This window comes from Protopterus annectens, chromosome 2.part0 (genome assembly GCF_019279795.1).
Source record: "Protopterus annectens isolate FY-2018-M chromosome 2.part0, PAN1.0, whole genome shotgun sequence".
Lineage (NCBI taxonomy): Eukaryota > Metazoa > Chordata > Ceratodontiformes > Protopteridae > Protopterus > Protopterus annectens.
In genome coordinates, this window is record NC_056728.1 from 311,085,486 (window position 1) to 311,112,008 (window position 26,523).

Here is a 26,523-nt window from a genome sequence, read left to right on the forward strand (position 1 = left end):
CTACAAAACTCTACCAGAGGGAGTAACTTAGGATTCCCTTACCTCTTTCTCTTTGCCTATACTCTGATATCAATCCCCGGTAGGGAAGGTAGTCTCTAACCTACAGTTCACATATCTTCTTGGCCTCATCCCATTCTGTAACTCTTCCCTCTCTAGTTATTTGCTCCCAATACCTTGGTTCCTCTGCCGGTTTTCTCCAGTAAATTCAAAGCAGTCATCCCTGTCAGGAAAATCTCGTTTCTCCATTTTCATGTTGGCTTAGTTCTCAGAATACTTTCTGTTCCTTTGTGAATATAATGTTCTGTTTGGCGTTGTTATTCTCTTTAAGGATCTTGCATCTAAAATTCCACTCTCTCCTTATTTCTTGAATTTCTCCCATTTCATTAGGATCCTTTCCACTTTAAATTATAACTTTCTGCTTGTGTTATGTATATTAGCCTTAACTGAGTAGCTCTAAAATACCCCTTCAAATCAGGTAATCCTAAATCACCTTGTTCTATCAGAGGGGTCAACTTATGCCACTTGACCCTTGCCCTCTTTCCCTCCCAGATAAAATTTGTTCAACTCTTTATTAATTATTGTCAGCAACTCCTTAATATACCTCACCTGTATATAAAAGTAAAGGGACTAAAAATATTTACACACCTTGTATCTTACTATCCATATCCATAAATAAGAGCTTCCAGTTTCTCAGTCTTTGTATTATCTTTTGTTTAATCTCTTCCTGCATATCCTTAGCTACCATAATAGAACCCTATTTAATCCATACTCCTAAAAACTTCATCGTATTGTGTCCCTAAGGTTTCTGCATGTTGAGAAAAGAAAATAAATTAAAACACAGTAGATGATAATAACTTGCAGCCAATGTCAAACTTTTTTTTTCTTTCAAATGACAGTCCCAGAAAATTGGTAAATATAAATAATAGCATAAAGTAAGCTAGCCATTGTAACACAGAAAGGAATCTGGAGAAATCACCAGAAAATGAAAAGGTTATTGGAAATAAAGTTCCAAGGAAATCTTCTAGGAGGTGTGGTCAAATACTAACTTCCTGTTTTTTATAAGCGAATGCAGGAAGAAATAAAATCACCACAGCCAGATGGGGATTGTGAGAAACATGCACCTTAACTCTCTCTGATTTTCAGGTCACCCTGATTTTGGCTCAAAATTTTGCTCAGTCCTTCCTAATCCCTCCTCAACCTTTCGAAACTGGGAGAAAAAGTGGAGGCATATAATTAATAAAAACAATAATTAAAGTTACACACTTCATTCACATTAGAAAAAGCATAATTCTCTTATTCTGAAAACTTCTCAAGTTAATACCACTTATATTAAAAAAAAAATCCCTGATTATTTCTGGATTTATCCATGTGTCTGGGGTTAAGAGGTTGGCAGCTATATATGTTTATGATTAGTATTGTTACACAAATGTATAGGTCTTCTTTGCAGATGACTGTTAATATTAAGTCATAACATTTCGGTAATTTCCAGCCAGTATCATGACTGTTCTCCAGGAGCTTTCGATATACGGTAAAAGATTTTCAAACTAACAGCAGTACCAATTATTGGTTATAAGAATATTGTCATGTGTATATGAGGTAGACCTGCATACATAGAGGCAGCCTGTGCTGAACTAATATCTCCAGAACAGTCAATGAAGAAATAGAATTTCCATTATGCTGCATGGTAGCAAGGAAATCTGATTACTTTAATATAAATTAGTCATATTAACAGTGCAGATAATGGAACAATAAAAAACAACTGCCAATCATTAGCGGACCGGAGTTCCTCTGTGGTGACCCCTAACCGGGAAAAGCCAAAAGACAAACAACAACAATGCAACAAGTAGTAATTAGTTAAATATATATAACAGTATTTCCATAGGAAGCCTAACCATCCCCAACCATACAAAGATCGTAAAACAATCACATTAAAATCTTTATTGGTACCTACACAGGACCAACACAAGAATCTGCACTGGTAAATAGCACTGCATACTGTATAAAAATGCAGTATATATTACCAAAAATGTCTAGCGCCCATGTGCTTCTTATGAAGACCGTAGAGACTGTAAATAGAAAACTGCATTCAGGCAGCATTTAAATTCTGCACAGAGATGTTTCTTGTAAAAATATCCGGAAAAGGTTCATAAGCAAGACAGCTAGGATATTTAGTGTTGTTACACACATCTGCCATGAAGTTGACTTTGAAGGAACCTAAAATTAATACTCCAAGAATAAAACATCAGCAGACTGACTGAAACACAACATGCACTTGATCAGAATTAACCTTTAAGGATGCTCTCCTTTGTAAATAAAATAAAATAATCACAGTAATAATGACTTGTCATGCTTTAAAATACATTTCAAACAAGAAGAAACACTGACTAATTTATATGCTTCAGAATGTTGCATTATACAAAGAGAAATATTGAGGTACTTAAAAGGCAAATATGAACAGTAGGTAGTAATGACCCTATAAAAAGGCATTACTGCAATCACCATTCTAAGGGCTTTATTACAAAATATTAACAAGCATAATCAAGAAAGATTGCTAGATAGGTTTTTCTTTCATATGATTGTATTTATTAGAAATTGAGTAGCTTCTGGATGGTAAGCCTTCCAGTAGGAGTTAGTAATTTTCCCTTTTTCATATAATGCCTTCAAGAAGTCAGTGGTAAACTTGATAAACAAAAGAGTATGGGAGGGATATAAAATTTTAGTATTCACAAATTTAGGCAAATCCTCTAACCTCAGTCAAGTATGTCTTCGATTAACAACTCCATTGTCAGTCCTCTAGACATTTCATGACAAAAAAATTTGGAGGTCAGCAATTCAGCGGTCTTAGCTGGTAGACGCACCTCATCTTTTTGCCCTAGAGGATAGTATACTGTTGAAAGTACCTTAAATTTGTAAAAACATCAAATTTTAGTAATACAATATGTATGCCAAATAACTGTCTGCCCTTACAGATAAGGTACCTGATGTATAACCCTATCGTCTGAAATGGACCCACAACCATTACCTATAGGAAGTGTTCCTGTATAGGTCTGCACTAGCCAGACAGATAGAGCAACATATAAGTTAGCCATGCACCCTGGGATGTAGGTTTACCTCTCTTCTTGATAAGGATAAGACTACTAATCTCTGGGGTAAACGTACGTGAATCCATGTAATCATCAACACTTAACTATAAGGAGTGTAAACTGTTACACCAGTTAACATACAAGGGGAACTTGTTCAACAAGTAGGGAATCATTTGGGTAATAAATCTCTCTCCAAGAAGTCCTATGTTTATGTTATAATGTAAGTTGAGAATTTTAGAATGACTATTCCTGTGTCTCCAAGAATTCCTATTTATGCTGCAATGTCACATGGGGCGAGTGTTGCTAACATTACCAGTGTTTTTGAGGTAGACGAGGTAGTAAAACAGGGTTCTTCATGGCCCAAAAGACAAGATGGATGTCTCCCAACAAGAGTTTGTACAAGATGAAAAAAGTGAAAGACATTTTAACCAAGTCTTATAGCTAAGGGAGCCTAACCCTTTGATTCTCTTGGTTAGGAAACACTGAGGTCTTTCCAGCATGCCAAACAAAGCATTATATTCAATGATTATCTGAGTAAGGGGGTGAATAAGGCCCATCCGGATTTTGGGGATATGCCACTGATAATTAATTGGGCAATGAAAAAAAATGTCTTTACTGTAACTGATAAAGGCATGTTCACTATCAACAGAAGTGCCTAGATCTCTAACAATTTCTTAAACATAAATGGGAGTCCACTTATGCGATTGAGAAAGACCTGTTTCCCTCATGCAGCTAGTCCATATTTTGCTTTTCACTATGTCTAAGACCATGATCAGAATACAATACTAATATAGCTGTAAAAAGCATTTTGATTATCCTTTGAAAAGTCAGCTACCTTCTGTCTACATTTAGCCTTAATCTTTCTAGTAACACGTTTAAGATTATTGTAGACATGCATATATTCCTCCTTCGATTGATGGTGGAAAATGTGTATATGAACCATATAATGCCATCTTCCTATTAGAGGGTTTACCCTTGAATTCCCCTATATACATATGCCTAATAGGTAGTGACTTATGTATTGAGGTGGTCGTCAATAACAAGAGTAAATCTGATGGATTTAGGGAGCGGGACAGCAGGGTTCAAAATACATCTGAAATTCTTAAGGCCCTCAGACAGTGATATAAGTCTGCCTTTGTAGTACATCCCTGAATGCAGTTAATTTTGGAGGAAATTTCATATTAATTTTGAAGGAAAAGGTGACAGTCTGTTGATTATATTCAATCAAAGAGGGGATAACACTAGGATGTTTGCAGGCAAAAGAAGCATTCATTAGGACAAAGTACATATAGCTCACCCTGTCATTGAAACCTGGACAATTTGTTCTAGGAAGTTGGTGTTAATACAATCTAGGAAAAAATTAGGTCTATTTTTGCAAGTTGTGTAGCACTCATAGTTGATTGATGGATAACTGAAGTCCTGAACAATTATGGTACTGGAATTAATAGATGTAGAATTCATCTTTTGAATGTACCTTCTGTGGTCCTCAAGTGACACTGAAGAGGATCTACAAATGAAAAATAAGTGGTAACTGACTTTATAAAATATTACCAAATGTCAAGGAACTCAAATTCAGAATCCTGGAGTTTTTAACATTTCTGCACATAAAAACAGATACTCTCCCATTGTCCCCAGACAGTCTGAAAGAGTAGTAGGTGATGTATCCTGTTATAGAAGGAGTGCTTTCAGATCAATGAAATCTTGTTTCTGTAGCAACGCATATATGAATATGTTCAATCATCAGACAGGCCTCCAAATCAGGCAATTTATTTTTAGACTACTTTGAAACTAAACAGAGCCACCTTAACATAGGTGGGGTTAAATATCTATCAATTGAATTTTGTCTAAAAAAAAGGTACTATGAGGGTAGAAAAGACTTTAGCTAGTATGTGGAAGCTGTGGGGAGAGAGGTGAGGGACATCCCTAGTAAATCTGGCCATCTTGCCAATCACTGACACACACTGGATACCCCTGGAATGACACCAGTAAATAAGCCATTTGTTGAAGTCAATTATTTTTAAATTCTTTTTATTTGAATTGTTTCATCATCATTATTGCAGAAGGTGAGATACTGTTAAAGATGGGTGTCTACCCTGCCTTCAACAAATGCATACATAATTCAACTATATCTCCCTGCATCTCTCCCAAGGTAAAACATCCAAGGTCATTCATTCAGATGTAGGTGACAATGAGAGTGCAATCACAGCTGGGGAAAGAGACTTAAGGGCTGTATATACATCCAGAATCATGATACCAGACATCTGAATGTGATCCTGTCCCTGCACAATGTGTGAGTGGAGCATCAGTGTGCCTAACCAGAATCACATATTATTAATGCATTACTGTGTATTGTTGCAGTCTCAGCAGTCCTTATGAGAGAAGGCATGGAGCCATGTTGAATCACTTTAGTTGTGGTTGAAATAACAAGTGATGATGTGTCAGAGTAAGTAGTGCTAAATAGCCGAGGTTTGTTTACATAAGGTCTTGATGGCTTTAGGTAATGCTTCTCTAGCACCTTCATCAAAACTGGGTCTTTTGTTTGGTGGTTGTGATGTAGTGTTAATCTGCATACTGACATGTGTAATGTGTGAGCTGACTCCAAATTTAACAACTATTTATACCTCACATATGCTTTATCGATATATAATTACCAATAAATAATATATTATTGGTGGATTTACTGCACATCAGCAAGTCAAATGGCATCAGGAAATACTATCTCTAGGGATCTAAAGCTCTTCTGCAACAACAACAGAATGGTGTGGAGGGACAGTATATCTTGCAGAGGATACCATTGTTCATCTATGTCCAGTTGAAAGCACAACTTAGATCTATGGATGGGAAACAGAAAATGTATCCCATGCTTGAAATGCTTTATCCCATGCATGGGTCTCTTCAAATTATCTATGGTATGATCCTGGTTATTCTCATTAGAGGTAATATATAATTATTGATCATGGGATGGGTAAGTCTAGCCTATAACCAAATGGGATAGGTTATGTTGACCACAAAAAGGGAAACTGGCTAGGCTTAAAATGGTCAGCAAGGGCAGTAGGCCTAGTACTTACATATGAATCTATGAACCTATAAATGAAAGTAAGTGATTGCCAGTAAGCAGGAGCAGTCTCTACGCTGCCTTAGAGTTCCAAAAGAGAGCAGGCTGGGAACATAAAGGGACAAAGCAAACTGCAAAACCAAGTCAACACAGAGTATCACTTGACCAGAAACTGGTGACTACCTAACTGGTGAACTACCATAAAGATTTAGCAAAAATAGCCCTTAACTGTCCTTCAGTTAAGTGGAGGAATCGCACCACAGCATTCATTGTTAAGGACCTCGGAAAAACAGCAAAAAACTCAGAACAGTCAGTCACACCCACAGGTACTAGAGATTTCTAAGAAAAAGAAGAAAGCCTAGCCTAGCTTGTAAGCCTTCAGATTAAAGCATAAATGTAAGATGATTTTATCACATCTATACAAATGGTATGCTAACCTGTGCACTGGTAGTTGAGTATATGAGCACACATTTTCATAAATCCTGAGAAATCTTAAACACTGGAGGAATCCTTTATACGTTTGGGAACTTTTAATAGTTTGTAAATATCTTCTTTTAGGTGAGGAACTATGTTACAGGTCAATTCAATGTTTCACCTATTATATTAATTGTTTCACTGGAGGCAAATTACTGTGAAAGAGATCCTAAGCACTGAGAAGAGAAGTCTTTGTGATAAGAGTGAATAAACCAGGGCAAGAAATGGTGGGAAAGATTAATATTTGGTTTACTAGGAATATGTTAAAACACAAAATCTTGAAAATCAAAATCTACAGACCATAATATCAAAAAAACCTAAATGTTGAAGATCACAATATCAAACAACTCGAACAGAGAAACTATCTAGAATGCAGAGCGAGGAACAAGTACTGCCATGGGTCCTTCAAAAGGTCTGGACCCAGGAACAACTGTTAATATGGGTCTTGCAGGGCAACAAGTCTGGAATTTTGATATTATAGTCTTCGACATTTTGGTCTTCCAATATTATGGTCTCAAGATTTTGATTTTTGAGATTTTGTGTTGCAGCATTTTCACAGTAAACTGAATAGTCCTCTTTCCTAGATGAAGAAGGAGAAGATCCTCTAATTATTTTCTCAGAGACCTTCATCAATACCAACACATATCTGGAGACTGAACTCAGACAACTGTTGATCGCAAACAGAAACTGATGCTGGTCCTCAAAATTTCTTTGAGGAGACAGACGCAATTACTTAAGTAAATGTTTTGTAATTAATGGATGATGTACACATACTTGTGAGCTGGCCCTTCCTGTATAGAAACAGTGAGCCTTAATAACCAAAGAAACCATATACTCCTCTAGCAAATAAATCTGAGGCTCCCGTAGCTTATTCACTTCCTGCAAAATGTTTAGTGTAGCTAATGCCTGTACAAACATCTTTACTACTGATACAGCCTGCTTCACAGTCTGCTTTACAGACACTGATGACAGTAGAGGATCATATGGAATCAAAGAAATCAAATGCATTTCACTGTGCCAGTGATCTGGTAAAATAACCATGCCAGCCTAAGAAGTACTGGTTTCTGGCTGACGAGATCTGGAGGCTGTAACAGAACAAAATGTACTCCTTTTAACTGATCAATCTGTTTTCTGGATGATATGATCCACTTTTTTTTCTGTTTTTGCTGCTTTAACAAAGTATTTTGTCTTTGATTTCTTCTGAGGTACCAAAGATGTTCTGTAAAAAATTAATGCATGATCCCTGGTTCAGTGGTATATAATAATGGAGCCATAACTACAAACTAGATGACCTGAGATCAACCAGCAGCTCAGTAGCTGGAGAATCTGGGAAGGTAGAGGGGTGAAAGAGTGGCCTTGCCAGCTTACTTACTCCAGGGAGAAGGAAGGGGTTTTTGCCTATGATGTAAAACATCCCTGGTGATGGTTATGTATCATAATCATGAAGGGGGATCACCAGTAAAGCAAGGGCATCTGGAGGGGCAGAGTTAAATTATGTTGCATGCAGTAATGCAGCTGACATCATTAGCTCCCCCAATTAGGGTACCCCCCCAAAAAAATCCCATGGTGTGTAGGACTAGTGTATGTGATGCTGCGGGCTGTTCTGCTGCACTTCCCCTGTCAAATCCATCACTGGTGAGGTCTCAGGCTTGGGAGATGGTACTGAGGACACAAGGGAAAAGTGGTGCACCTGGATAGCTGATGATCAGCTGAGGGCACACCAGTGGGGTACAAAAGTACTGAATGCACTGCCTTCTCACTCTTCAACTTGGCTGTTAATGGTTAACCAGGACTGTTCAGGAGCAAGGCAGGGAAGACATCTCAGCAACAAGAACAGATTCATCTTACCTAAGACATGGAGATAGTTTAATGTAAGAAAACTTGACAATCATTGATTAAGCTGCAAAGTGGTGGCCATCTTTCTAGAAGCTTCATTTTTCCATTTGTTTCATTGAATATTGTGTCTGTGTCTCTCTGTACTTATTTACTTTTCTATTTAATTGTTTCATAGAATACTGTGGTCTCTCTCTGTCTCTGCAGTTAGTTTACTGCCCACCCTCCCTGTTCTTGTTTGGTATTAATCTTGGTGGCTTTGGAACTGCCCGCCCCTCCTGTAAAATTTGTGTTTGAACACTCCTCCTGGGTCTATCTCATTTGCTCACTCAACTGAGTACAGTGAGATCATATTTTGACTTCAGACACTCCTACCAGTCCCACTTGTTCAGCTCTGTCCCAGCACTATTCCAGTCTAGTGTCACTAGCTCACTCTACCTAATACAGAGAGAACATTTGTGAAGGGCAAGCCACTTAGGTCCTTAATTTTGAATTATCTTCTGTTTCTCCTTTCTCCCTTTCCACATTCCAAAAAAAAAAATTCTAAGCTTGTTTCCTGCCTTTCCTGTAACTAGTCCAGTCCAGATAGAAATTTGCTGTAACCAGGACTGTTTGTAAGCTTCTGAGCCCCAAAAGCCTTTCTGTGTTGGAGGGAAGCCTTCTAGCTTATCAGTGGGAGTGCAAGATACACACCCATGTTCTTTTACTTGACTCATTGGAGACAGTTAAAGAAATCTTTATATTAAACAGATCTATACAACCATACATTTGTATTGTGTGAGACAATCTACCTACAAATATTTATAATTTGGCTCTTCTTAGTTTCAAAAAGACCAAGAACTTTAACTTCATTGTTTTTTGCATTGGATACCGCTGTCAAAGTGGAGGAACATATTAGAATAACTGTCCTTCCTGTAGATACTGGATTGATCAGTGGGAGTGGTAAGCACAAGTCTATCTACCACAAGAGTGGTTTCTGGCTGAGAAATTGTAGTTTATTGGCTGTTTGGGCAGTTTTTCCATCTCTTTCAACTTTCTAGTTTAAAAGCCTGCGTTTGTGCTGTTTCCCACCTTTCCTGTAACTAGTCTAGTCCAGATACAGATTTGCTGTACCCATGACTGTTTATAAGCTTCTGAGCCCTCCAAGCCTTTCTGTGTTGGAGGGAAGCCTTCTAACTTATCAGTGGTTTTCCACCCCTGAAAACTAAACTAGTCCAGATACAGATTTGCTGTATCCAGGACTGCTTGTAAGCTTCTGAGCCCCCCCTCAAGCCTTTCTGTGTTGGAGGGGAGCCTTCTAGCTTATCAGTGAGAGTGGTAAGCACTAGGTAGCCTATCTACCACAAAAGTGGTTTCTGGCCCAGAAATTGTAGTTTATTGGCCGTTTGGGCAGTTTTTCCATCTCTTTCAACTTTCTGGTTTAAAAGCCCACATTTGCGCTTGTTTTCCACCTTTCCTGAAACTAGTCTAGTCCAGATACAGATTTGCTGTATCCAGGACTGCTTGTAAGCTTCTGAGCCCCCCAAGCCTTTCTGTGTTGGAGGGGAGCCTTCTAGCTTATCAGTGAGAGTGGTAAGCACTAGGTAGCCTATCTACCACAAAAGTGGTTTCTGGCCCAGAAATTGTAGTTTATTGGCCGTTTGGGCAGTTTTTCCATCTCTTTCAACTTTCTGATTTAAAAGCCTGCGTTTGCACTTGTTTCCCAACTTTCCTGTGAACAGTCTAGTCCATATACAGATTTGCTGTATCCAGGACTTTTTGTAAGCTTCTGAGCCCCCCCCCCCCCAAGGCTTTCTGTGTTGGAGGGAAGCATTCCAGCTCATCAGTGGGAGTGATAAGCACTAGGTAGCCTATCTACCACAAGATCCAGGTACAGATTCTTAGTTTTAGCACTTGAATTTACTTATTTGTGCTCAGCACTTGTTCAGAACTTGTTGTTAGCATTAAATAAGCTATAGATTACTACAGCACTCAACCTTCCTCTTTACCTAGAGGAAAACAGTTTTTGTACTAACCTTCCTCACTTGTTTAGAAAAAAACAGCTCTTATACTCACTTTCCTCACTTGTCTGGAGAAAGTAGTTTTTTATTCAGGCATGTCCATACCAGTGGAAGCATGGAGGTGCTTAGGAGAAATGGCAGTGGAATTTTTAACTAGATTGGTTAATGAAATTTTGGAAAGTCAGAGGATGCCTGAGGAGTGGAGAAAAAGTGTTTTGGTACCTATCTTTAAGAATAAGGGTGATGTGCAGAGCTGCAGTAACTACAGAGGGATAAAATTGATCAGTCACAGCTTGAAGTTATGGGAAAGAGTAATAGAAGCTAGGTTAAGAAGGGAGGTGATGATTAGTGATCAGCAGTATGGTTTCATGCCAGGAAAGAGCACTACAGATGCAATGTTTGCTCTGAGAGTGTTATTGGAGAAATACAGAGAAGGTCAGAAGGAGTTGCATTGTGTCTTTGTAGACTTGGAGAAAGCATATGACAGGGTGCCTAGAGAAGAGTTGTGGTATCGTATGAGGAAGTCGGGAGTGGCAGAGAAGTATGTAAGAGTGGTACAGGATTTGTACGAGGGTAGTGTGACAGTGGTGAGGACTGCAGTGGGAGTGACAGATCCATTTAAGGTGGAGGTGGGATTACATCAAGGATCAACTCTGAGTCCTTTCTTATTTGCAGTGGTGATGGACAGGTTGACAGATGAGCTCAGACAGGAGGCCCCGTGGACTATGATGTTTGCAGATGACATTGTGATCTGTAGTGAAAGTAGGAATCAGGTTGAGGAGACTCTGGAGAAGTGGATATATGCTCTAGAGAGCAGCGGAATGAAGGTCAGCAGGGCTAAGACAGAATATATGTGTGTAAATGAGAGGGAGGGTAGAGGAATGGTGAGGATACAGGGAGTAGAGTTGGTAAAGGTGGATGGGTTTAAGTACTTGGGATCAACAGTTCAGAGTAATGGTGAATGTGGAAGAGAGGTGAAGAAGAGAGTACAGGCAGGGTGGAATGGGTGGAGAAGAGTGTCAGGAGTGATTTGTGACAGACGGGTACCAGTAAGAGTGAAAGGGAAGGTCTACAAGAGGGTAGTGAGACCAGCTATGTTATATGGATTGGAGATAGTGGCATTGACAAAAAGGCAGGAGTCAGAGCTGGATGTGGCAGAGTTAAAGATGTTAAGATTTGCACTCGGTGTGACTAAGATGGATAGGATTAGGAATCAGTATATTAGAGGGTCACCTCATGTTGGACAGTTTGGAGACAAAGCAAGAGAGACGAGATTGCGTTGGTTTGGGCATGTGCTGAAGAGGGATGATGGGTATATTGGGAAAAAGATGCTAAGGATGGAGCTGCCAGGTAAGAGGAAAAGAGGAAGGCCTAAGATAAGGTTTATGGACGTGGTGAGAGAGGACATGCAGGCAGTTGGTGTAACAGAGTAAGATGCAGAGGATAGGAAGAAATGGAAAGAGATGATCCGCTGTGGTGACCCCTAACGGGAAAAGATGAAAGATGATGATGTTGATGATGATGTCCAAGGGTCAGCTCCCAGTGTTCTCTCCTATCTATCTGATGAATCTGGGCATCTTGGGGCAATGTAGCAATTGCCTCATGTACACAGACAACCCTCTCCTCCTACCACCCAACACCACAACCTGTGAGAGATGCACTTATCTAGCCAAACTGGAGGTAAAGCTCTCTCCAACCAAGACTGTACTTGACAGTCAAGAGGAGAAGGTAAACACTTGTACCACACCACACTCATCACAAAGTCCCACTAAACCTACACCACCAAAATCCACACATAGAAACACAAAAACATTCACGGAGGTTCTCAATAATAATCTGCACAAGCAACAGAGACTTCCAAAGCAGAAATGCAAGCATCCTCCACCCCCCAACAAAACCCAAATGACAGATAGCCCACAGACTCAGTGTGCCACTCAACCACAGCCCATAAGGCAAAACAACTTATCCAACACACTAGTCATAGGTGACTCTATAGTCAGGCACACTGATGCCCCACTCACCAGGCTAAATAAGGAGAAAGTTACTGTCAGCTGCCTGTCGGGTGCCAGGATCCGCCACATAACCCACGCACTCAGGTCACTCCACAAGTACAAATATGACTCTGTCATTGTCCAAGTTGGTGTGAATGACCTGAGACATACCTTCCTGGACTACATGAAAAGAGACATGAAAGAGGTCTCTAATCTTGTAGCCCAGGCAGGTATGACCCTAGCCCTGAGAAGCATCCTGCCATTGCCCAGAATGATACCACAGTACAAGGACAAAATGATTGATTTCAACAATTGGCTAAGCTTCTGGTGTCATTCTAAGGGGATGTGGTATCTGTCTGCCTGGGACGACATGGTCGACAGAACACGATGCTTTGCCAGAGATGGCCTGCACCTGTCACCCCTGGGATTCCGGATACTGCCTAAGGCTCTTGCTGCCCCTATAGTGCCTTTTTTAGGAATGGTTCAAATGACAAATTCACCACCGTAACAGGAACAGGCAAGCAAAAACTGAGGGTAATGATTCTCAATGCTAAAAGTTTAAATCTCAAAATGCAGTCCCTCGAGGCACTCCTTAAAAAGGAGAACACTGATATCTGTGCAGTGACTGAGACCTGGTTCAAGGCTCCAGAGAGCACCCTTGCATTACTAGGCTATAACTCATACCACACTTTTTGGCCACCTAACCTGGAGTGGAACACCAAAGGTGGAGGTGTGTCCATATTCATTAAGGATATCCACACCTCCAGGCTAGTTGCTCAGCATAATGCATCTGAGGTTATCCAGGTGCAACTAACTATGGGCAAAACTGCAATCCAAATTGCAGCTTGCTACAGATACCTCACCATGCCCCAGGATTCTCACTCCTCTTTTCTTGATATACTGGAAAGTATTAGGGTTCAACCAAACACCCTACTAATGGGCAATTTCAACTACCCCACCATTAGCTGGGAAAACTACTCATGTACCAACTCCTTCACTCAATGCTTTCTGGAACTCATACATTCCAATACCCTGGATCAACTTATCCACACCCCCACCAGGGCCAACAATATCCTAGACCTAGTCATTACCAACATGAGTGACTGGTGTTCCACACATGAAATCAACTCCTCATTGGTCAGATCCCACCATAAGCTAATCACTCTATTTATCAACATCCTGCCCCCACCCCCCATTAAAGAAATCATGGTAAAAAATTTCTCCAAAGCCAACTTCATGCTTCTTAAGACAGACGTGGTGAACTTCATCACACCCATGCAGATGGACAATACAGTTACGATTGCTGAATCCTACACAGATGCACTCTATAAGCACTTACACAAGTGCATGGATCATGTTATCCCAAACAGAACCAAGACACTATCCTCCAAAAAAAAGGAAGTCATTCTGGTGGTCCCCTGCCATAAACAAACTCTACAACAGAAGGAAGAAACTGTTGCAAAAGAGACTAAAATCCCACGAGTGGAGGAGTTCCCTGGTCAGCCTCAGTAAGAAGCTGAGATCCCTTATAAGATCCTCCAAAGCTAGCTATGAAAACAAAATTGCCACTGATTCTAGGGACAACCACAAAGCATTCTATAGTTTTATCAAAAATCTCAATGGCAACACCCAGATCTGCTCTGAGTTACAGCACAACGGCATGAAAATTACAGAACCAACTGATATTGCCAATGTCCTGGCAGATAGGTTGAGTGCTAACTTTACTCCTTCTCACCCCCTAAAGGGCCCATATCTATACAGGAAGAATGCAGAGCGTCTGTAATCACAACTATGCAGGTAAAAGCTGCACTCTCTAAAGCCAAAAACACAGCATCCATGGGACTGGACAACATCCCAGGCTGCATTTTACATGAACTTCAGAAAGAACTGGCTCCCCACCTAAGCACCATGTTCAATCATAGTCTCACATTAGGCTTTGTGCCCACTGAATGGCACTCAGCAACAGTTATTCCACTCCAGAAAGGGGGAGCCACCACTGATCTCAGGAACTATTGCTCTATTAGCCTGACGAGCCTGGTCTGTAAGGCCATGGAACGTATCATCATGGAACTCATAAACAAAGACATTGGTAACCTCCAAACTCTGGACCCCACCCAGTTTGGGTTTGTGAAAGGCAGATCATGCCTCCTGAACCTGATCAACTTCTTTGAGGCAGTCACCAAAGCTGTAGACGAGGGTAAGGTGTAGTTCACACAGCCTATCTTGACTTCGCCAAGGCTTTCAACACCAACCCCCATTCTGGAATTATAGCTAAACTCACTAAACTAGGTATTAATCCCTATGTCACAAGATGGGTTGCCAATTGGCTCACTGACAGAACCCACACTGTAAAAGTTGCAGACTCCAAATCTGACTTCAAACCAGTGACAAGTGGAGTACCACAAGGTTCAGTCCTGGGACCTCTCCTGTTTGGTATCTACTTCTCTGAAGTACAGGCTAACACAGAAGGCCTTTGGGTAACACACTTCACAGATGACTGCAAACTAGGAGCTATAGCTGAGTCCCCAAATGATGTGGACATCCTACAGAAGGGCTTCACTGAGACAGATGCCTAGTGTCAGAGCCATGGCCTCAAGCTCATTGCCAAAAAAGTGCATTGTCATCCCCTTTGGTAAAAACTCTGTACCCATGAACTACCACATAGGCGTAGTCTACTTGACACCGAAAGTGTGATAAGAGGCCTTGGGACACAGGTGGACAGTAGTCTCTCCTTTGATAATCACATCGCCACAGTAGTCAGGAAATCCTTCTATGTGGCACACCTCATCACAAAAGGGTTCTCATCTAGGAAAAAAAGAGGTCACTGTCCCTCTCTACTCGGCACTCATTAGATCCATTATAGAGTACAACGCCCTTTTCGGAATGTACCTCGCAAGACATCTGCAGCAGCTGGAAGGGCCACAGAAGTACTTAACAAAGAGGATTATTGGCCTCAGACAGATGCCCTACACTGACCGTCTCAGAAAAATCCAGCTTTATTCTGTAGCATATCGCCTACTCCGAGGTGATCTCTGTCTAACATATAAAGCTATGTCACACCCAGAGCTGTTTGACATGCTACACCTAAAGAAATCCCAATCCCACCAAGCTACACGCTCTAGGGACCTAAACCTTGTCACCACAATAAACAGGACAATCTGGAGGGATAGATTCCTGTCTCAGAGACTTCCCATACTCTGGAACAAGCTACCCATCTATGTCAAGCAAAGTTCCTCATTAGCACTCTTCAAGAAAAATATTGTTAAGTGATTGGGAAATAGGAAATACACCCTGGGGATCACTTCTGTGGCTCTGCTCGACAGGGGCACAGGAAGATAACTTTCTTGGGTGGCGTAAGCCAGGGAACCTTATTGGCTAGGCTTACTTGGGCTCTTGGGTCAATAGCCTAGTACCTGCCTATGAACCTATGCATAATATGGAGCCTTATCAGAGCACCTGTACTAATGATCAGAAATATGAGACAGCACAGCAACAGAGAGAATGCAGTTTCACTTTTAGTGCTGAAAAGGATTAGAATAACAGAATTCTCACATTAGTATGTGTTTCTCCAGCAAATACATTCCCCCCATTCAGCAACTATAAGCAAGAAATGAAGCTTAGGGCAAGTAATCAGATGGTGGGATACATTAGCTCTGGAATGAGAACAGTAGTGAGAATGAGAGCAAAAGATTTTAAAAATGTATTCACAAAGCCAGTAGTACACTGCTGTGAAGTGTAATTATATAAAATGTAAACTTATGCTGCATTAACTGAGGGTTGGGGTTTGGCACTGCTAAAACTTTAATTCACCAACACATTATGTACCATTTACTGACCTCAATTAGTGGTCGAGGTTTGCGCTCCACTGTAAACCTGAAGTGACACAGCTCACAGTAGGTGGTATTGGAAGAAGAAAGCCAGTGCTCTAGACAGCTACGATGAATAGTTCCCAGGGTTCCTGTGCATTCACATGGAGAAAGCAGGTCTTCCTGACTGCTACCTTCATGACAGATTCTGCATATCGGCCTGTCCGTGAAGGGGCTGTAAAACAACAGTAAAAAGTGTTACTAAACCATGTGCTTCACAGCTAGCACTATGACACAGCCAATACACAAAGACATTAAAAGTGGTTAGGTATGCATTTACATATCTGGTTCTAGATCACTGTATATTTTAGCTTGGCTTAGAAGCACACAATATTCACAAGACTTCTGTCATCTTTCTGATTCTGTAGCAGAGTGTGAGATCACACAACTAACAATTTGTTTTGTCCTAGAATAGAAGTATTCTAAACACTTAAGGGCCCCTCACTGATTTTAAACATGAAATCCAGAGAAAAGGGTTTGCCAGCAACTTTTGGTGAAAGAAAAGTACATTACCCTAAGTCATGCTTCCTCTCTGCAGATTATTTTTGTAAACACATTCTTTCTCTGAAATACACAGACTTCTCGTGCTCAATTTTCTTTAAGGACAGTCACATCCTAAAAACTGAAAAAGAAACTTCTTTTGTGAAATTTTGATCTTTTTTTTTTTTTTTTTTTTTTGTCAATGCACCACTTTTTGCTTATTATTTTGTATATCTCAAAATGGGTTCAATGGTCTTCTGAGCTACATGATTTCATCATACAGTCAAGGTTTTAACCTCCATGATGTAACAGTTGTAAGAAAACAGAGCACACTATAATGAGAAGAACATTTACTGTGGTAATATCTCTCCAATTACACGCACTCAGAATATTCTAATTTAATACTTTTTGACTGCCTCCTGCCTTTTGTGACAAGGGACAACTGACAAACTTCAGTCCTCTGAAACGACTGTAGCTATTAAGTGAGCTGTTGAACAAGACAACCACTGATACAGCCAGGAGTTCCTTTAATTCACTTTGTAATTTTGACATTAGCTTGTATACTTTCAGTTTCTACAAGCACATTTCTGACTCTCTTTTGTAAATGGACCACTGTCCACCTGGCTTCATTATTCTTTCATGTTACACAATTGAGGACTTTCACTCAGCTGTAGCAAGGTCTGTTAGGACTCTTCCAAAAATGGACGACTGTCCACTTGGCTTCCATACTCGTTTTATGTTACACAAATGAAGCTTTTCACCCTCCCCCATTCCTTCAGCAAACTAGAAAAGAAAAATCTGTTAAGTCTTGAAGCTTTTACCAGAAATTCTTCAACTTTCTTCCCTTTCCCCTTTTGATGTTTTATTTCACATTATTTATTTTGTTGTACTAATATAACCAAAATGTGTCTGTTTCTCCATTTCATCTGTTGCACAGACAGCTTCTAGTCTGAGTCTGTGCTCTTCAGAATGCTTTCTTTGGCAGAGCCTTCTATACTTAAGCATACAACTATGGTATCTACAGATATTACTCTGCATTTTCTGAAACACAAACATATACAACTCAACAGAAGATAGGAATGTTTGGCCTGTTTAGTACTCTCATATCTCTGTGGGGTAACTGACCAAATACTGTAAATTATCCAAAGCTGTGAGCAAATTCAATGAAATGCAAACAGACAACTACATAAAGTATATGTTCTGTGTGAGAAAATGTTAGTCTTATTTATGACAAAATATCTACCAGCTGCAGCACATGCAATTGCAGCTGCCACTAAAAAAATACAAACACAGTCTTAAGAAAGTCACAAACAAGCAAACAATAACATACTAAACTAAAAAGTTTTCCCTTCTGGCTTTCAAGATCATGTGAAGCTGAGTGTACTCCAACTAATTACATACAGGTTCACGGGTACTTAATAGGTTATTGATCTATGAGGATCTTAAGAAGCCTAGCCTTACATCCCCATGGTAGTTTCTAGCCCTTATAGCTTGCATATGAATAACCCAGATAAGGGCTGGATAGAGATACTGGGACATTCCTCTATCCATGAGGGATAGGGTGCTAAACTAGTGGTGAATTTGCAGTTACCTATCCATTCATCCAAACTATGTTTGAATAGAGAAAGAGAAATATTTTGCTTTATGCCGCATGGGGGATGGTTTCATATAAGCAGTAGTCTCTGTGATACATACTTATCCCGCCAACATGTTTTATTTATTTTCAAAGCAGATTGCGATTTCTTGAGCTGGTGTTTACAATACCATTGGACTTATGAATGTGTAATTGGTCTGACAGAATATGGTCCGCTAAAGCTCTATACGAGAGTTAGTGGCTGCCTCTCAGTAGCCTGTATGATACTGAGAAAAGGGAGAAGGTTTTGTGATGGTCTGTATAATTTTTATGATTTAGGCTCTTTATTTTATTATTGAGAAAGCATTGTGGTCATTCTAGCTGTGATAAGCATCTGGACACATTCCTACCAAAAGGAGCATTATACTCAATGACTGTCCAGATGATTGTCTACTACAGTTTAATGATTACATCCCTGAACCTGGACATAGTAACTTTAGATATAAATTGTGCGATGAAAAATGACTTTCTAACAACAGTGGATACATAGAGATCAAAGTACTGTTCATTGTTGGCATAGGTTCCCAGATCCCTAACTATGGGATCAATTTTCAAGGGTGTGTTGTCAATGTGATAGTTACAAGGAGAGTGAGTCATGCTTGTTGAAGATACAATTATACACTTCTTGGCATTTAGTTTTAGTCCATTGTTTTGACACCAGTTATTTGTTTGGGACAGGCCCTCTTAATAGATAGTGGTATTCTCTGGGGAGTTTCTGATGGCACCATGTTTACAGTCATCTGAAAATCGGGTCAGCCAGAAACTCTTAACATTAGCTCTGACCTCTGAGAAATAAATGCCAAAGAGTAGTGGCCCAAGGACTGAACCCTGAGCTACATCGCATTTGCTGGGTCATTTAGAGAAGATACAGCCACCTACCCTAACTTCCTGTCTTTTATTTGTGAGCCAATTTGCTATTCAAGAGTTACACAGTGACTGATATTTAGATGGGAGAGGTTATTTGCAGAGATGTTGAACACCTTGAAAGGTCATTTTCACTTGTTTATTGCTTCAGCAACCTTTTTGAAGTCAACCAGTTTAAGTAAGCTGGACCTGCTCTTGATAAATCCAAACTGAGTTGGGTTGAGAGTCTGTAGGTTACCTATATCCTTTATTTATTAATTAGAATATGATCCTTTCCATAGCCTTATAGATGACACCGGTCAGGCGTATGGGAGTATAATTACACAGGTCCATTGAAGCCCCATATTTGTGCAAGACAATAATTGTTGCTATCTTCCATTCATCTTGCACAAAGCCTCTTTTAAGGCTGAGGGGCGTAAATGTGAGTATATGATCTGAGAATTCTGGAGGTCGAGAGGGTTAGGTTTATTTGTTCACAGAGTACTAGTATATGATATAATTTACAGTTATCTCTGCACTGTGGTGGGCATTGTTTCTGAGATTTCTAACAGAGCTATCTAAAGCTTTCTGGTTATCCTTCACTTGTGTTGACATTTTTACCTTACATCTGGCTTTGGCTGATATCAGCATGGTCCAGTGTTCCTTGTTTATTTTAACAAGAACAATTTTGGCACCTTGAGAGTTAGATTTATTTTTGTGTGCAATGAGTTTTCCTATTTTACTTTATTTTTGAATTTAAAGTTGTATTTATTTCTGATGGAGACAGATTAGTCTATGCAACTACTTACATGTGGATAGACTTTGGCAGTGAAGGATTCTACATAAGTAGTGGAATCATCCAGGTGGAAGGGGCTTAGCCAGATGATCACAGCAGATTAGCCTTCACATACTCTCTGAAAACTGAGGTACTCAAACATGCTTCAGGTTTTAGCCTTAGAGTGAATGTGACTGACTTGTGGTCTAATTTGACCAGGGAGGAAATAATAATTGGTGGGGAACAAAAACTTACCCATACTGGTTAGGTCGGACCACGTCCAGGATTTTATCGCCTTGGTTCGGGTTAAAACTAACTGTTCCAGGGAGTTTGTATTTATGAAATCCAGAAACGTCTGGGCATAATTGTTTAAAGATGTATGCATCTCCCAGTTTATGGAAGGGTAACAGAAGAATAAGGTTTAGCTTAATACATATGGATTCCATACTAATTACGGAAAAAATAAATGTATTATTAAATGCATTATTTGGGTCTACTTCACGATGTCGAAAGCCGACAGTATCGAAGCTGATATTGACACCACAACATCGAAAGCGCAGAACATCGTGCAGGTAAATGGAAATCTCTGTAGGGGAGATTTCCGTTTACCTCAATGTAGTGCGGTCTCGGAGTTGGAATATTTAAGTAGGGGGTGGGGGGGGTGCAGGGGGGCTTGTCCCCTGTCTACATTAGTTAGTTTTTATTTTTGTTTGTTTTTTTTTAAATGTTATTTGATGTTTTACTACATCGATTACTACAGGTCGACATTTAGTGATTCGATGTAGTAAGATTTCGATAACGTGATATAGACGCCATTATTTCATTAACAAAGAAAAGGTCTGACTATTGTTTATCCTTATATCAATCTCTAATTTCTTTTTAGATCATTAGCTATATTAGCCAACAGCAAATTATTTTCTGCCTGTGTCTTTTACATGTTGCTGCCTGAGAGATGCTAAGTTATGCAGGACTATATCAAAGCCTAGGCCAACAAACCTCACCTGTCATCACTCCAGAAAACATCTGTGAAGCCAAAATGCCACAGAACTGAAGAAAACTCATCAACTGAAAAGGGGAACTGTGCACAGTAAAAGGTTAAAAAGTATATTTCAATTGTACTCCAAGAACTTAAAGAAGCTGTCCTGCAGGATTATTTAACAAAGTTGTTGACTGAACTGTTGAGATTAACTGTTTTGCTGACATTACCATAGAAATGCATCACTCCAAGGAAAAAATTCAAAATTTTGAATGCTGTAGTTATTCTAATGAATTACTGATCAAGAGACAACACAAAGACACTGGAACACACACACGATGTAATAGCCATTTCCGGGCAAACATAGGTCTTGCAATTACTCCATCTTTCAAGCTGGCAAGTGTCCTTTCTCAGGAGTTAAGTTACCATTGTGCTGACAAAGTGAAGCATAGCACTAAAAACAAGACAATTGTAAAATGCTAAAGTGGAGAAAAAAATGTGCAGCTTGAATATTTAGAGTGACTTTACACTTTAGAGGCAGACAATCCTCCAAAAGGGTCTCACTGTGACAGATACCTGGTGTCAAAACCATGGCTAAATGCCAAAAAGTGCATAGTCATCCCCTTTGGAAAAAAACAAAGTACCCACAAAACACCACATAGGTGGTAGCCCCTTAAATATGGAAGACATAATACAGGATCTGGGGACCCAAGTAGATAGTAACCTCTCCTTTGATAATCACATTGCCAAAGTGGTTAGAAAATCCTTCTATGTGGCCCACCTAATCACAAAAGGGTTTGCATCCAGATCGAAAGAGGTCACTGGGCCCCTCTATGCATCACTCATCAGACCCATCATAGAGTACAATGCCCCATTTGAGATGTACCTTACAAGACATGTGCAACAACTGGAAAGACCACAGAAGTACCTCACCAAGAGGATAACTGGCCTTAAAGCAGATGCCCTATGCAGCTAGACTGAAGAAATTCCAGCTGTACACGGTTGCATACCGCCTACTCAGAGGTGATCTCTGCCTGACATACAAGGCCATGTCCAACCTAAAATTGATGGACATGCTCCACATAAAGAAAACCATATCCCCTTGAGAAACACGCTCCAGGGATCTAAACCTCACCACAACAATAAATAGGACGTGCTGGAGGGATAGATTCCTGTCCCAGAGACTTCCCATGCTCTGGAACAAGATTCCAATCTACATTAGGCAGACCTCCTCGCTAACCCTCTTCAAGAGAAACCTTGAAGAGTGAATGGGAAACAGAAAGTTTACCCCAGGGATCACTTCAATGGATCTACTGGACAGAGGCACAGGGAACTAATCTAAGGGGATGGCGAAAGCCAACACATTCTGGCTAGGCTTATAAATGCCTTTGGGCAGATAGCCTAGTACCTACCTATGTCTTATGCATTTTAATGTATGTATTTATCTGAATGTGTTAACCAGTGTACTCTATTCATGCATTCATTACAAAGTAGTAAAGTAAGATGTTGTCTAGGCGCATCATGTGGACAGACAAGACTTGGCATAATTTTTTTGGGGATGGGTATGCTGTTTTATGAAATATGTGTGTCACTTTCTACAGAATTCTGCTCAGTTGTGGAACTCATAGTCATAACGGAAGGTTGGACAAGAGGTCAGTGCAGCATTTCTTATTAAATGAATACTGTTTTTTATTAAGAATTTTGAAGAAGAATCTCAATGACAACACTCAGATCTGCTATGAGGTTACAGCACAATGGCACTAAATATACAGAACCAACTGATATTGCCAACATCCTGGCAGATAGGTTCAGTGCTGGTACCCCCCTCTCTCCCCCTAAAGGGCCCATCTCTATATCGGAAGAATGCAAAGTTCCTATAATCATGGCTACACAGGTAAAAACCACACTCTCCAAAGCCAAGAACACAGCATCCATGCGACCTGACAACATCCCAGGCTGCGTTCTACATGAACTACAAAACAAACTGTCACCCCACCTAAGCACCATGTTCAATCATAGCCCTCACCTCAGGCTTTGTGCCCACTGAATGGTGCACAACGACGGTTATTCCACTCCACAAAGGAGCCAACACGGACCCCGGGAACTACCATCCCATTAGCCTAACGAGCCTGGTCTGCAAGGCCATGGAACATATCATCATGTAACTTATAAACAAAGACATTGGTAATCTCCAAACTCTGGACCCCACCCAGTTCTGATTTGTAAAAGACAGATCATGTCTCTTAGATCTGACAGACTTCTTTGAAACAGTCACCAAAGCCGTAGACGAGGATAAGGTGGTTCACACAGCCTATCTAGATCTCGCCAAGGCTTTTGACACCATCCCCACTATGGAATTATAGATAAACTCACTAAACTAGGTATAAATCCCAATGTCACAAGATGGGTTGCCAACTGACTCACTGACAGAACCCACACTGTGAAAGTAGCAGACTCCAAATCTGACTTCAGACCAGTGACAAGTGGAGTACCACAGGGTTCAGTCCTGGGTCCTCTCCTGTTTGGTATCTACTTTTCTGAAGTACAGGCTAACACAGAAGGTCTTTGGCTAATGAAGTTCACAGATGACTGCAAACTAGGAGCCATAATTGAAACTCCTAACAATGTAGACATCCTGCAAAAGGGCCTCACTGAGACAGATGCCTGGTGTCAAAGCCATGACCTCAAGCTCAATGCCAAAAGGTGCATTGTCATCCCCTTTGGTAAAAACTCTGTACACTTGAGCTACCACATAGGTGGTAGTCTACTTAACACCAAAAGTGTGATAAGAGACCTTGAGACACAGGTGGACAGTAGTCTCTCCTTTGATAATCACATTGCCACAGTAGTCAAGAAGTCCTTCTATGTGGCACACCTCATCACAAAAGGTTTCTCATCCAGGAAAAAAGAGGTCATTGTTCCCCTCTACTCATCACTCATTAGACCCATTATAGAGTACAATGCCCCTTTTGGTATGTACCTCACAAGACATCTACAACAACTGGAAAGGCCATAGAAATACCTCACAAAGAGGATTACCAGCCTCAAACAGATTCCCTATGCAGGCCATCTAAAAAAATTCCAGGGTTACTCCATCGCATATCGCCTACTCAGAGGCGATCTCTGCCTAACATACAAAGCTATGTCAAACCCAGAGCTATTGGACATGCTCCACTTAAAGAAATCCCAATCCCTCTGAGCTACATGCTCTAGGGACCTAAACCTTTTCACCACAATAAACCGAACATGCTGGAGGGATAGATTCCTATCCTAGAGACTTCCAATACTCTGGAACAAACTACCTATCTATATCAAACAAAGCTCCTCATTAGCACTCTTCAAGAAAAATGTTGATGATTGGATGGGAAATAGGAATTCACCCCGGGGATCACCTCTGTGGCTCTGCTCGACAGGGCCACAGGAAAATAATTTTCTTGGCTAGGCTTGTATAGGCCCTAGAACCGATAGCCTAGTACCTACCTATGAACCTATGAACAATGTGTGTGCATGTGTGTGTGCATGTGTGAGACAGAGAAAGACTGCGTGACTGTGAGAGCTTGTAACTGCAGAAGTCCCAGTCATGTTCTGTTATAAACATCAACGTTTTGCCCATTATATTACAGTCATTGTTCATTAAGCAGCTAAGACAATAGGTCTGGCACTGAATGAGAAAATAAATGACTATACAAGAGATGTGTTAGAGATTAGTTAAACTCAGAGAAACAAAACAACTAATGGTAATTTATTAGTCTGTCTAAGCAAGCAATCACTCAGATAGAGATGTTCTGGTTAAAACAAAACATGAATACGCAATAATGATCATTTCACAGGGAAGGGAAGTGAGGTGTTATGAGAAAGGCAGGGGGTACCAAGACAATAAATATTAGATTTCAGATTTTCAGATTCCTTTATTGTCACTGCACCAAGTACAATGAAATGTATAGCAATCCTAAAGGTGCACTCACATATAATGGACATAATTTAAAAAAAAAGGTCAATACAATACAGTAGAGCAGCTGAGTTAAGTATATTGCACATGTAGAATTGAGAGTGCAGCTGGCAGTATTAAAAATTGGTAGTAATAAAAAAATGAAATAAAGTGCAAAAGAATGTAAACATGTACTTTGTAGTACAAGAGTGGCTGTTGTTTGTGCTGGTCAGAGTCAGTGTAAGTGTTTGGCATTCTTCAGATCTCCTATAGCTCTGGAGTTGAAGTTGCTCTTAAGTCTATTTGTCCATGATGGGATGCACCTGAACCGTCTGCCAGAGGGCAGCAACTCAAAAAAGGGAATATTAGGTAAGAATGTATGGATGTTATGCACATTTAATATACTACACAGGCTGTGGTTTAGCTAACTGAAAGGGAAAGAGACAATAAAAATGCTGTTATGTCAGTCTGAGGTTCTCAAGAATAGCAGTACTGAACAAAGTTTTGTTATATAGCTAAAATTGTTTGACTAATAAGACCTTATTGATCTGGAGGCAAGAAACAGGAGAATTAATCTGCTCATAGTTTCCCCTGAATCAGTCGGTGCAAAAATGCGTTTTCAGAAAGTTCAGGAATGGTTTGCTGGTATCTTAAACCATAGTAAATATAATGATCAATTTTTTTTAATAACAGTACACTTATCTTGTGAGATCTTCTATTTTATAACCGAAAGTAAACCTCAATTTTAAACAGCATCCAGGATAAACCAGTCTACACACAATCTTGTGCTCACTTATCTTTTGAAAAAACTGTATTCCTCTAGTGCTTTCTTCCCAGAATGAGACTTCATCAGAACTAATTTATTTACAACAAATTATCTATTTTGTATCAAACAACAGTCAAGGCTTTTAATTAATTAAAAAAATTCTAATTAAAGTAATATTAGATTCTAGATGTATTACCTTGCAATGTTAACATTTTCTAAAGATGGCAACATATATGCAGTAGATATGGTTGCTAAAGCTCTGAAACTGCCTAATTGCTTATTTTCAGTTAACATACCTTAAGTATTTACCACTTCACTATCAAAAATTAATTTTTGCTGCATTTATTTTCTAGTGTGACTAAATGAAATGTCACTGGTCTTTTTGGTATGTCTTTTGACTGACTTAGCAAGTACAGCATTTTAATGACGTGTTATGTATTTATTTATTTTTAATGCCATACATTTTCACAAACTGAATGAATTTCAGTAGTGAATTCCTGTCATCCATTGCCCTCTATGTATCACTTCACAAACATACTGAATAAATGTTGTACTTCACAAACATGACACTGCGTACGTGTCAATTTCACTACTTGAAGAGGGGATAGCAAAGGTTAAAGTATTGCAGAATAAGGGGAATCTCACAGAGCAAGAGGAGGAGCAAACGCAGAGTGCTAAAGAGATAATAAGGGAATGTATGGAAAATATGAATGAGTTTAGAAAGATTGCAGTTAAGCAATTATTTTTAATAACGTCTCCAGAGCACAAAAACAATTAGCACAACAATTTAGGCAAGAGAACATTGAAAGGATTGTCGCCA

The 26,523-nt window shown here is 39.9% G+C and overlaps 1 protein-coding gene across 5 annotated transcripts in view; it reads right to left on the bottom strand.

Annotated features, from left to right (window-relative positions):
- The window catches only part of MARCHF3 (membrane associated ring-CH-type finger 3), a 1,103,404-nt gene that overhangs the window by 278,329 nt on the left and 798,552 nt on the right, over positions 1-26,523 (bottom strand). For all 5 annotated transcript variants that reach the window (XM_044060792.1, XM_044060789.1, XM_044060791.1 and 2 more), the window contains one exon: positions 16,273-16,477. In XM_044060792.1, coding sequence (XP_043916727.1) covers positions 16,273-16,477 — 205 coding nt within the window. The remainder of the gene's footprint in view (positions 1-16,272; positions 16,478-26,523) is intronic.